This window comes from Kryptolebias marmoratus, linkage group LG3 (genome assembly GCF_001649575.2).
Source record: "Kryptolebias marmoratus isolate JLee-2015 linkage group LG3, ASM164957v2, whole genome shotgun sequence".
In the NCBI taxonomy this organism is placed as follows: domain Eukaryota; kingdom Metazoa; phylum Chordata; class Actinopteri; order Cyprinodontiformes; family Rivulidae; genus Kryptolebias; species Kryptolebias marmoratus.
The window spans coordinates 19,471,351-19,483,866 of NC_051432.1; the positions used below are offsets into that span (position 1 = coordinate 19,471,351).

The 12,516-nt window shown below is 36.8% G+C and overlaps 1 protein-coding gene across 1 annotated transcript in view; it reads left to right on the top strand.

Moving 5' to 3' along the window:
* The window catches only part of LOC108231691 (voltage-dependent T-type calcium channel subunit alpha-1I), a 101,733-nt gene that overhangs the window by 76,508 nt on the left and 12,709 nt on the right, over positions 1–12,516 (top strand). Inside the window, exons 28-32 of the mRNA XM_017408936.3 lie at positions 2,049–2,119; positions 5,403–5,481; positions 5,732–5,853; positions 6,370–6,834; positions 12,217–12,357. Of these exons, the coding sequence (XP_017264425.2) occupies positions 2,049–2,119; positions 5,403–5,481; positions 5,732–5,853; positions 6,370–6,834; positions 12,217–12,357 (878 nt within the window). The remainder of the gene's footprint in view (positions 1–2,048; positions 2,120–5,402; positions 5,482–5,731; positions 5,854–6,369; positions 6,835–12,216; positions 12,358–12,516) is intronic.

Genomic DNA, 12,516 nt, shown 5'->3' on the forward strand with positions numbered 1-12,516 from the left:
TCTCAGTTTGTTCTTCTTATGTTTGAGTCTTGTTTTGAGTATCGCTTCAAAAGTTGATTTGAATGCAGTACTTGGTTCTGTGCACGTCTGTCTGCTTTCGACTCCTTTACAAATTGAGACTCCAGCTGTTTGAAATGTAAAGACAAGCATTTAGTGGGACATACTTTTAGAAAACTAAATATTCTTGCTCATAAACATCAGTGCTTCCTTATCTTTATTGTAAAAATCAACTTATAATATATTTATTATGTGTTAGCACTTGGTTATGATCTCATTACAGATAACTTCACAACAAAAAAAAAAGCACACATTCCATAGTTTAGGCAGCTGTTTCATTTACAGCTTCATTCACTGGCCTCGCTGCCTCTGAGGCCTGTGAGGCCGTTCGTTTCTTCATTTTATGTGATTCTCATTGAGTATTTCTGTTGTTGATATTTAGAGGAAATTAAAGGAGCCATTTGGGGTACACCAATTTGTTTTAACTTCACGCTGAGGAAGATAAAGTCTAATTACATCAATTTCACTTAATCCTCACCCTCTTACCATCGCCCTCTGCCCTCCACCATGTTGCTCAGAGACCGCTGAATGGACCCAAGGGTAATATGGTAATTAACTGCAACAGCCAGTAGTAATTTAGAAGCGGGAGGTTTTGACAAACTGGGGGCTACTACAAGCATAATATTTTTGCTTCACTGTATGCATATTAGCTAACTTTCTGCTGGAATAAATGTAAAAACACATGATCTAAATTAAAGTTTATCCTTGAATTCAACAAATGCCCCGTGGATCATCAGATTAACAGAAAATATTATTTTTCTTTTATCATGGACATTTAGCTTCCACTGTTGTCATTCAGCACTATCATTATGAATATTTAGCATACTGAATATGTCAAACATTCAGCCCAAGATGGTAAAATCCCCACCAGAGTTGTCTTAAACAAGCAAACTACAGGTGATGAACGCTGCAGAGTTCCTGGCAGTCGACAAATGGAGAGGACAGTCTTCACACCTCTGCCAAGGCCCTCTCCTTCTGCCTGGGACTAATAAGGAAGTCATCATTTAGAGACCTAATATTGAAACGTTTACAGCAAGCCTTTCACACAAGGCTGTACCACTCTGAGTACAAACACATAACTCAAGCCTTGGCATCTCTTAACAGACTTCTTGTCCTCATCTGGGTGTATTTTAAAATGTTATTGCGTCCATTTAAAATTTTAAATGGATTGGCGCTATCTTTTTTTCAGCACAGTAGTAAGAGCACTGTGGTCAGCCAAGAAGTTCCTCTTAAAGTTAGATTTAAATACAAAGATGATCAGGTTTTTACAGTGGCTGCCCCAGAACAGTGGAGGAAGTTATTATTTTCCTCTATATGTACTGTTATGACTGATTATATGTTCCGATTACTGCTTAAGACTTAGCTCTTCTCAGATTCCCAACAGAAAACAGAGAAATTTCAGTCTCCAACTTTGCACCAGAATTGTCACCAAAAACCAGCACTTTAATTTTCTAATCAAAGTAAATTTAATACCCAGACATTTTAGAAAGTAGCTTTTTTTCCAAAGGCTTTACAGAGTAGGTTAATGACACATGATTTCCCTCCCCATTCATTACCACCACCACATTCACCTTATCTTTTACGCACACACACAAAACCACACAGATATTTCCCCACTATCAACCAACTGTGGAGAAGTACAGCTCCCAGGGGGTTCTATAGTCTGAATGGTCACTGAAGCTTTATACACTTGTGGTTTTACTCTTTGCTTACCGGCTCAACAGCAGCCTTGTTCCTCCAGAAATTGGACCTTAGGGAATAGTTGAGTCTCTCTAGTGAATAATCCAGAAACCTATTGATCATTTTGTGCCCTCTGTGTTTTCTCTGCCTACTCCTTTTATATCTGAATTGTCTTTTTTCTATTCCGATGATTTCTTTTGCGTGTCTTTTGTGTACTGAGTGTCACCCAGCACATACACCCAACATGTGCATTAAAATCTGAACTTTGTAATGACACTAAAGTTGTCTCATTGTCTGTGAACTCTTCCCAGTGCTGAAATTATTGAAAATGGCCACTGGGATGAGAGCGCTGCTTGACACGGTGGTCCAGGCTCTTCCTCAGGTATGTGTTCTCCCATACACAGTCACACATACATATATATGCACACACATACACACCAATGTCCTCCCTGAGCTTATCACAAGGACACCCAGAAGTTAATTAACATTTGTGAAATGATAGATGACCAGAATCCATAAATGCTCTTTGAGAATTATGACTTTCGGGAAGTGAGGTTATTATGCCTATGTTTTTGCCTCTAATTTCATAGAACGCTGCTGACTTTCAGCTTCTCCTCTGATTGTTATGGCAAACTAAACCTTTGCAATATTAATTTAAAAGTTCCACTCCCAAAGCTGTTAAGTGGACAAGAGCAGCTTTAATGTCTTGCACCCTCAGCATGTAAAACAGCTCTGTTCTTCAACATGTGCTCATTTATGCACATACAGGTAATTTAAAATAAAATATGAGTGAAAACATATGAAAACTGCCTTTATGTGCAGTATTCAAGTTTAAATTGTATGGCAATAATTTCTAATTTGTAGGGCCAGAGAAAAACTGGTCTTTAAAATAGTAAAATTATAATAAACTATCTTTCTGAGCTAAAGCAATGAGCAATATACAGTGTGTGTGTGTGTGTATATATATATATATATATATATATATATATATATATATATATATCCTATTTCTCTTACTATATGTGTTTTCTACAGACAGTAAGAAGTTTTATCTTATTGCTTTAGCTCAGAAGATAGTTTATTATAATTTGAAAGTTGCTGTTTTAATTTCTGGATTTCCTAGATAATGTGTGAAAGGGTCTCATGTGAAACATTGATGATGTTTTGTTACCCAGATACACTCCACTGTAAAATTTATCAGAGCCTTTAACACATCAATTACATTATTCTTTCATTTTGTGCAAATAAGACGAAGGATGGTTATAATTTGTGTTTTTTGAAATTGAAAGAAAAAAAGAAATTGAACAGTTCTTAAATTGAGGCAGAAAAACCTCTTTAGATTTTAGGCTGTGAGTAATAGAATATACTTAATGTTAACCATTTGTACATTGTATAATTAAGTTATTGTTTAGAAAGAAAAAAATAAGTATTTTGCTGATATCACTCATAGATTGGACCTTATCAGTCTTCCCAACTAGCACACCTTTATATCACAACTAATCATCTTTGAAATTTTGTGACTGAATTTGACACAACTTTAACACTAGCATTCTCAAAACAAATGATTAATTAGTTAAATCTATTTTTCAGGTAGGAACTGTCTCCCTAGAAACTGCTGACAAACACACATGACTCACAAGGACAAACAAGACGTGTCTCATCTCAGCTGGGGATCAGTATTCTTTCATCTCTAACAACATCCACTGCTCGAGCAATGATACAGAAGATTTCTTTTTTAAAATGATGCATGAAGAGATAAAATACATCCGACTCTTAAAATGAGATTACAAGGTCACAGAACCAAATGTACAAAAAAGTTACTTCTTTGCTTTGCTACAGTGCCAAGATGAAGTGGCACGTCATTATTCATTTTCTACAAACTCAGTGGAGTGTAATCTATCTTGCTGTATATAAAACTAAGTAACTTTTCTGTCTTTTTGGAAAATTATGAAACTTTTGTTTTTTGTTTTTCTTTATGCAACAATCTCAGAGGAAACAACAACAACATTAATGGATTTGGACTGGCTGCTTTCTTTAAAACAGATTTTTAGTCAAGATGCCATTAATTGAAGAAGTGTTTTGCACATTTTTTTCAATTTCTTTTTTCTTACATGACCTTATCAGTGTTTAAGAAAATTTCAGCATCAATAGTTCATTTTGTTTAATATTTAGGTTGTATTGGGACAACAGAATTAGTGCTCATCAGTTTGTTTATTTCTGCCAAGCATCTACTCTCATGATATTTAGTCACTGACCCATTATTATAAAGATAAAACAATGGTGTGTAGGGTTTAAAGGCTTCTGTTAGAAGAAATGCAATGTCTTTATCCAAACTAGTGGGAAATTGATGTGAACAAACAAATAGGCAAAAAAATAAATAAATAAATGATGTGATGATTAAAAAAAGCATTCAATTGCATCACAGAGCAATTTATTTAGGAACAGTCAAATCAAGTGCCTTTAATTTTCTTACCAAATATCTCCACAGCCTTTGAACTGGACCTTTAAGTATCACAATTTCCCTGTAGTTTTAAAAGTATTCTAATCAGTGCAGATGTACTAGCAATGAAAATCAAAACATAAAAATAACTTAATCGGCTTTAACTGCTTTTCCCATCTGCTCATTTAGCCAATCAACAGCCTTTAAGGGCATTGAATGCTCTTTGCTTCATAACACAGTGTCCTCCTCCCGGTGGTGTGCTTTCATTCTCCTCCCAAAGGAAGTAAGGATATCAGATGGGTTCACGTTACACCCTACAAACTGCTTGAGGCCAATTTGTGGCTTTTAATATTCACCAGAAAATGTATTTTTACAGGACTGTGGAGAAACAGAAAATGCCATAACTTGGGTTTGCTTGATGTCTTCTTTTTTTTTCTTCCAGTATTCTCAGTCTTTCTCCCCTGTTATGCCTTTCTCCAGTAACTACTGTCCATTTAGTTTTTTTTCAATATAAAAGCTTCTGTATAAAAGATTTAGACAGTCAGTCAAGTGCACCCCACTGTCCTTTCCTTGTAAGGTGACTTAGCTAATGGCGTGCTGCTAGTGTCTGCTGTGGCACCCCAGGAGGTTCATCATCCATTCACTTTGCATGTTCCCGTTTTAAAAGAGATTTGAATCTTTATATGGATGGATTTGAATCAGTCAAAAGTCAGCGTGTACAAATCTTGAATGTTGATTCTAGCTTTTGAGGGTGAGATTGTTTGCATTTTTGGCTTTGACTGTTTAAAATCTATTTTTCATGCAATCAAATGTTCTGTCTTTGAAGTTTTTATATCATTTCAAAACTAGATGAGCGCTCAACAGAAGTCAGTTGTTTACATGGAAAAAAAAAAAAAGTTTTGTCTGCCCCGATTGTCTTTTAAGACACCATAAATTATACTTGTAATATATTCAGCAATGTCTGTATCTTGTCTTAAAATTAGGAACTAAGAGAGAAACTGTTATCTCTGCATTAATAAGACAAAAGTTCAGACTGTCAGACTCATGTACCGAGGTCTGCATAATATCATATATATCTATAGATAGATAGATAGTATGTAGACTTGTTTTCTCTTTTTTTTTTCAGGTTATTTGAAATTATTTTCAGTCTATGATGTACAGATGCAAAAAAAGTTTATTCAGGTCATGTTAGCTATTATTCAGTTTATTCTTTGTTGTGTTTCAGGTGGGAAACTTGGGTCTGCTTTTTATGTTGCTGTTTTTTATCTATGCCGCTCTGGGAGTGGAGCTCTTTGGGGAGTTAGGTAGGTCCAACACACACACACACACATATATTTATATTCTTGTTAATCACTTTTTCTACTGCCATGTTGCAGAATGAGAAAAACAAGTTGTTTTTTTTTTAATTTTGATTCATAGAAGGACAATTTGCCACAAGATCATTACATTAAAATATAATTGGTCCTTGTAATGTCAGTTTGTATGATGTTGTAACAATGCCTAAACCCTTACTTTTTTGTGTGTGTTTTCCATTTGCAACATATCTCAACACAGTGTGCAATGCTGACTACCCCTGTGAGGGCATGAGCCGCCATGCAACATTTGAAAACTTTGGAATGGCCTTTCTTACACTCTTCCAAGTATCAACAGGTGACAACTGGAACGGTATCATGAAGGTAGGTTTGACTTGACTTGCCCCACAGCACCTTTCCTTGAGTGAAGGAGCACACAGAACTGGATTCTATCTTTTTTTGTACTATTCAAACATCAGTTTTATAACCAAAATTATGAATCACGTTTGTAATCAATCATTTTAAACCTAACTCCATCACTCAGATGATAATTAGCTGTAAAAAAATGCCTGAGTCATAACCTCAAGCTCAATTTATGTTGGTGTCAAAAAGATAAGCATGCAACAGATGAATAAATTTTAAAACCTACATTAATGAAAAATTTATTTGACTTCCCTCTTCAGTGTCATTTCTCAGCTCTATTTAGTCTCTAGTCACACCTAAGTACATATAGCTCACTTTAGCAGCTCATTTCCAACTGCTAATCAGAACTGAATTTGCTATCCTCAAATGCTAATACCACTTTGAAAGAGCTGGTGTGTAAAGCCACTTCTTATGCTTCTTTAATACCTTAACTTTTATTGAACTCTTTCTTCCTTTTTCCCTTTCTCAAACAATTAGGACACGCTGAGGGACTGCCCATCGGATCGTCCAGGCAACGACTACGGCTGCCACGCTGGACTCCAGTTCATCTCTCCACTGTATTTTGTGTCCTTCGTGCTCACAGCTCAGTTTGTCCTGATCAACGTGGTGGTTGCTGTGCTCATGAAGCATCTGGACGATTCCAACAAAGAAGCTCAGGAGGATGCTGAGATGGATGCAGAAATTGAGCTGGAATTGGCCCAGGGAGGCCTCTGCTGCATGATGGGGGGCATTGGCACCATTGCCGGGGCCACAGGTGGTGCTGCAGCAGGGACAGGCATGGGCGGCGCGACGCCTGCCGCAATCACAGCGGGGACCGTCGGAGCTTCAAGTGGCACTGTAATGGCACCTCTTCGAGATGGAGGAGGAGGAGGAGAAGGAGGAGGCAACCCAGTCCACGAGGGACACGCACACCATCGATGCCGGCTCTACTCTCCCGCTCAAGTAAGTGAAAATTCAGTGAAGTGTGAAAATATTCACACCCTCACTTTTAAAAATGCAGAAGAAAGTTGTACAAAAAGCACTTAAGTAAAACATTGATCTAAATGCTTCACACTCATGTTGATCATTGTAGAAAAGCTTACTTTGAGTTTGGTGCATTAATCAATTAATAGGTTGATTTATATTTTAATAGACCTTTATCTAATTCAAATAAAGGTTAAATAAAATAAATAAAAAATAAAAGTGATGATAAATTTGGTCAAGAAAACTAAATTTGTAGTCAGTTTAGCTTTTCAGAGCCAAATTAACTAAATAATGTGTATATCGCTTGTTGATATCTGACAGTCAAATATAACAAGAACGTTTGTTGTGTTTATTTCTGTACTTCATTAACCTCATCTAAAGCAACTGATGCTCAACCTGCCAGGCTCTGCGAGACTGCACAGCTGCCAGAGTTGTTTTTATTTATTGTCATGAAATACAGCTGCCCTACTTGTGCAAATAAAGTATGTTGATGACTTTTACAAACATGCGTGGGGAGGGGGGGGACGAGGAAACACACAAAACAGTATGCTAAGACCCATGCAGAGCCCCCCTGTGCACACATTTACAAAGATATTAAGTAGTTGTTGTCTCCATCCTTCTATAAATACCATCAATGGAAGCTCTGGCAGAGTTGGCTTTCATCCCTCAGCTGCCTGATTGTTGCAGCTCAGACAGCAGGTGAGGCCAGGCTACATTTATAGTCATGCCTGTGGAAAAGTATGGAATCTGGCAGTGACGATCAAGCAAACTTATAGTAATAATAAATAACAAATAAAAAAGAACTAACACAAGCAAAAGAAGGAAACCCAGACAAGAAAATCTGAAAGAAACTGAGCATGTGTGTGTTATTAGAGAGGTGAACAGGAAGAAAAAAAAGCAAGAGGAGAGCACTGTTTATCACTTTGGGAGGATAATGTGATTGTTGAAGGAGGTGAATGAACGAGCTATTGAATGGAAAAAATGTTTGTTAACAGCAGCAGCACTTCTGGTGCAGCCTGGGGCTTTTCCTGCAGGAATATTAGGATATTTTTGCTGCAATAACAGTGTAATACAAAAGTGACAGAGGGAGAAGTACTCAGGAAAAACAGGCTGGTGTGAACAGCTCTGAAAAATGAGAGATCAGAGTCGTTTCGAGACAGCAGCAATCCGCTTTGGCCTTGGCCACGCTGAGACTAGCCGTTAGCTCGTCGGTTTGGTCAGAGCTAATTAGCATTTCTCCAACATTACTATCTCACGGTTTACATTAGCAGCAAAAATAATTGAATAAAACGTTATATTTTTTTCACATACAATCAAGCCAACCCGAACATTTATCAGGAACCTAGAACCTTGAATACCTCTTTTCTATAACAAAAACTAATATAAATACAAACAACTTTTATTCAAAGTTTGGCAGCACATAAAATTTTGTTTGTATGTTTTGTTTATTTATTTTTAACCACACACCAGGACATTATTTGCTATTCATTATAGTCACTTAGGTTTTTGCTCCCTCAGTTTTTAATTGTCTGTTGCTTGACACTGAAGAAGTTGTTCAGTGGGTTTGTTAAGAGGGTCTTCTTGGTGAAACCATGTAAACAAATATTGCTGCAGGTGAAGAGTATTTTAATAGGAGCTGTCAAGGTACAGAAAAAATGAGAAGACAATGAAACCAGGCAAAAACAGAAAATAAAGTAAAAATATATTGTTCAGCTGGGTAATTGTTTTTTATAGTAATTTGACTTTCTCCATTAAGAAGAAATACTCCTAATATCAACTTTAGGTAATCCTGGCTTTGCAGATAACTTTCTGAACTGTAGATAATTACTTAAATCTACATCAACTCTCGTATTTTTGTCTCATATAATAGTCTTGACATGAACCACTATGTTTTTTTTTTTTTATTAAGAGTTCAACTTGGTTTAAGATGAGTCATCAGTCTGGTTAGAATTTAACTTTATTTTTCCAGTCTGTGCTGATTCAAAGAGCTGGTTAGAACAGATAAGGTATTAATTGTTTATAACTTTTTTTTTTATAGGACCTCGCTTCAAAGAATCCAACAGCTGCTTTAAGCTTCATCTACGTAACCTGGGAGCAAATTCCTTTTAGAATTCCCATCAACAAAATGCCCTGTTTTGTCACCCTAAAAATCTCTTGTTCACATGGAGGAAATGGAACCGTAACACCCATCTGGAAGAATTGCATTGAATCAGCGGGGGGCCAAACAGGAACGGGGAAACAGGGGAGAGATGCTCACATTGGAATGCTGGGAAGACGAAGAGAATTGCATGTGGGTGGCAGGCTCCACCACAGGCTCATTGTGTTTATAGCTCTTTGTCTTCCAGCTTACTGTTATTTTTAACCAAGGGGGAAAAAAAAGAGAAATGTAAGTGGAAAGGGAAGACCTCTATCTGTGTGGCAGCACTGTGTTTTTCATTTCTGTTCTGATTAGTCAGCAAGCAGCCTTTTTACAGATTCAAACTATAATCTAGTGTCTGACTAGATTTACATTTATACTAAGATTAAGACTTTTTTTTTTCTTCTAAAAAAATAACACATGGCCATAAAACATAATCACAACAATGGAATTCACTCCACCTAAGAGCAGAATTTATCAGTAAGAATGTATATAAGCCATATTCTTCTGCCTGATTATAATTAAAGACAAGCCAAATGAAACACTTTACGTAATACAGAGGAATTACAGTCATATTTGTGTGAATCATCACATTCTTGGAGGTTTTTGAGATTATGTAAGCTCCTAGTGAAAACAGATGGGTATTTTTGAAGTTCATATGCAGCTTATAGTCCATAAAGGAGTCCACCAAAGTCTCAAAAACCTAACCCCCACCCACCGGGACCACCAGATTTTATTTTTGCTGTGTAATTCTAATTATGTACATAAGAGGTGATAGGAGCATAGTTTGTTTGTGTATACTAAGTCCAGACAAAAAAAAAGAAGAAAAAAAATATCTAACAGACATTTGCAAAATGTTAATTCCCAACAAAATACATACAAAAGCCAGGACAATATTATTTTATGATTGCTGCTGAATAATTCATGCTCTCTGAATAACTTCACTTACTAATGACTCCAGCAACAGTACAATGTGTTATATGCAAAAAAAGCCCTTCAGAAAACCGGTGACCAATTATCACTAAGTAGACATGCACTGGGTATAATTAGTATAAAATCTGGAACTTAGCAACAGCAGCACATAAACATAGTGATAACATGGCACCTTTATTGATTGTACACTTTCAGACAGTCTGCCTTGAGTTCTGTCCTAACAGAAACAGACAGTTTTGTAATGGAGGAAAAAAAAAAGAGAGAATGAAGGCAGCAGAGTGAGGAGAGGTGATAAGTACATGATGACCCTCAGCAGGCTGAGTCTATAGAACTAGCTCAGATTTACCAGCGTAAGACTTAACTTTAAGCTTTTTGAAGAAAAAAAAAAGGACGTCTGAGTCTAGTCTTTAAAGATAGCATTTCTGCAGCATTTTAGATCAGCTGGAGGCTTTTTTCAGACATAATAAGTTTGGACCAACTGATAATAGAGGACTCTAATAGTTTAACCTCTAAGTAACACAACTTAGACTATTTGTCCATAAATCTCACATAGAAGGTTCCAAATATGGGCAATGTAGCAATAGCGAAATAAGTTTTTAATTTTTTTTACATTTATGTTTGAGTAAAAAGACATATTCAGGTCAAAGTAGCTCAAAGTGCTGCAGTCCAACTTATTGTTACCCAGACTTAAATAAATGACTTGACACAGTATGTACCTAAGGTGTCAGTAGGTTCAAGAATAGCAGTCTCTGTTTGGGAAGAATTTAGAAATAAAAAGAAAACCTTTTATTTTTTTAAGACATACTTGTAATAAGACTAGTTTCGTCATAAGAAGTATGACTGAGTATCATCAGTAGAAATGTATACTGTCTGTGTGATATTATCTAAAATGAAATCTGTGCATACTTTTTTTTTTGTTTTCATTTCAGCTCATTTGGACAGGTGTGTTAATATATTATATAAGTGTCTGTCTGGGTGAGTTGGGACACAGTGTTAATTTAAAGGCACCACCTTGCATGTGTTACAGTCTACAAACAGCATTGCAAAACTTTTTTTTTTTCTTTAAATTAGACAAAATCATATTTCAGTGAGAAAACAAATGCTGTGCAGGCTACAAAACAAAGACCTGCAGAATGCAGGTTTTCTGGTGTGAAAAGTCCTGATAGAAGTGAATCAAACAGGGTCACGGGTCCAATTTACCACAGCCAATGCCCCCAGCAAGGTCAATCAATCAAGCTGTCTCTCCTCACACTGTGCATCTCCCAGCAGTTAAAGAAATGTGTGTGTGTGTGCACGGGTGTGAGTGTGTATGCTTGTAGTCAATAGTTGGGTGCTGCCAAGGACTTGATATTGTCTGCGGTTGCCCTCTTCACCTCGCACCCTTTAGCAGTCATTCTCAGTGTTTGGACAGAAACAGGAGGAGAAAATAACTGTCGGAGGAACAAAACAGTAAAAACCTTAGACAAGAGAACAGAAATACAAAGATGTTTTAAACATTATTGTGATTAAACTTCCAGAAGATGGCAAAAAGTCTGACCAGACCAACGAAGAAACAAAATGGACCAAAAAGAAAAAAAAAAAAAATGAAGGACCTCGCTAATAGACTTTTCTAAATTGACATTTGTGTTTTTTGGCTGCTTAAAGCAGGCAAAAATCAGTGCTAACTGTCTTGCAGCTGCCAGCAGCAGCTGAAAATAACAATCAGACAGATTGTTCTTAATTAAACAGCACTTTCCATGATGTAGTCAGCATGTGATGCAAAATAATGAATCAGAGACAGAAAGAGAGGAGTTTGAGATTTGAAGCAAACTTGCTTCACAGTGTAGCTTTAGGAAAAGTAAACACCTACAATCTGTCAATAAGTTCAAACAGGGAAAGTAGCAAAGATAAATTTGCTGACAGAATTGAAAAAAAATCCCTGTTGAGAAATTGCAGCATTTCTGCAGATTTGACTGAACTGATTCTTTATGTCACGTGTGTTCTCCATTCCTCGGGGGCCGCTCTCCTGCATGTTTTAGATGCTTTCTTGCTTTAAAACATCTGGTTTAAATGGATGACTTGTGGACATGCTTCTGAATAACTAGATGATTTGGTGAGGAGGTAATTAAATCATTTGAATCAGGTGTGTTGGAGCAGGAAACAACTAAATCGTTCAGGACAGCAGCCCTCGAGGCCCGGAGTTGTCTTGATTTTGCTGATTTGCTTTTGTTAAGAACAGCAATTGTTTTAGGAAACACTGATTTGTGTGACATTAGTAGTGAGATTTTATTGCAGTGTTTCTGTGTGTACAGGAAAGCCAGTGGCTGGACAGCGTGTCTCTGCTGATTAAGGACTCACTGGAAGGGGACATGATTGACAACCTCTCTGGCTCAGTTTTTCATCACTACTGCTCTTCTCCGGTCTGCAAGGACTGCAAGAGACACCCACAGGAGGTGAGCGTGGGATGTGTAACTGGTATGGATTTGTTTTCAAAGAAAAAAAACAACATCTGACAATATTATCTTTTTCTCTCTTTCCTAGAGAGCTATATGTACACACACACATAAAGGCACAGGCAATTACATGTTCACCCTCTTTTCATAGCGGTGGAT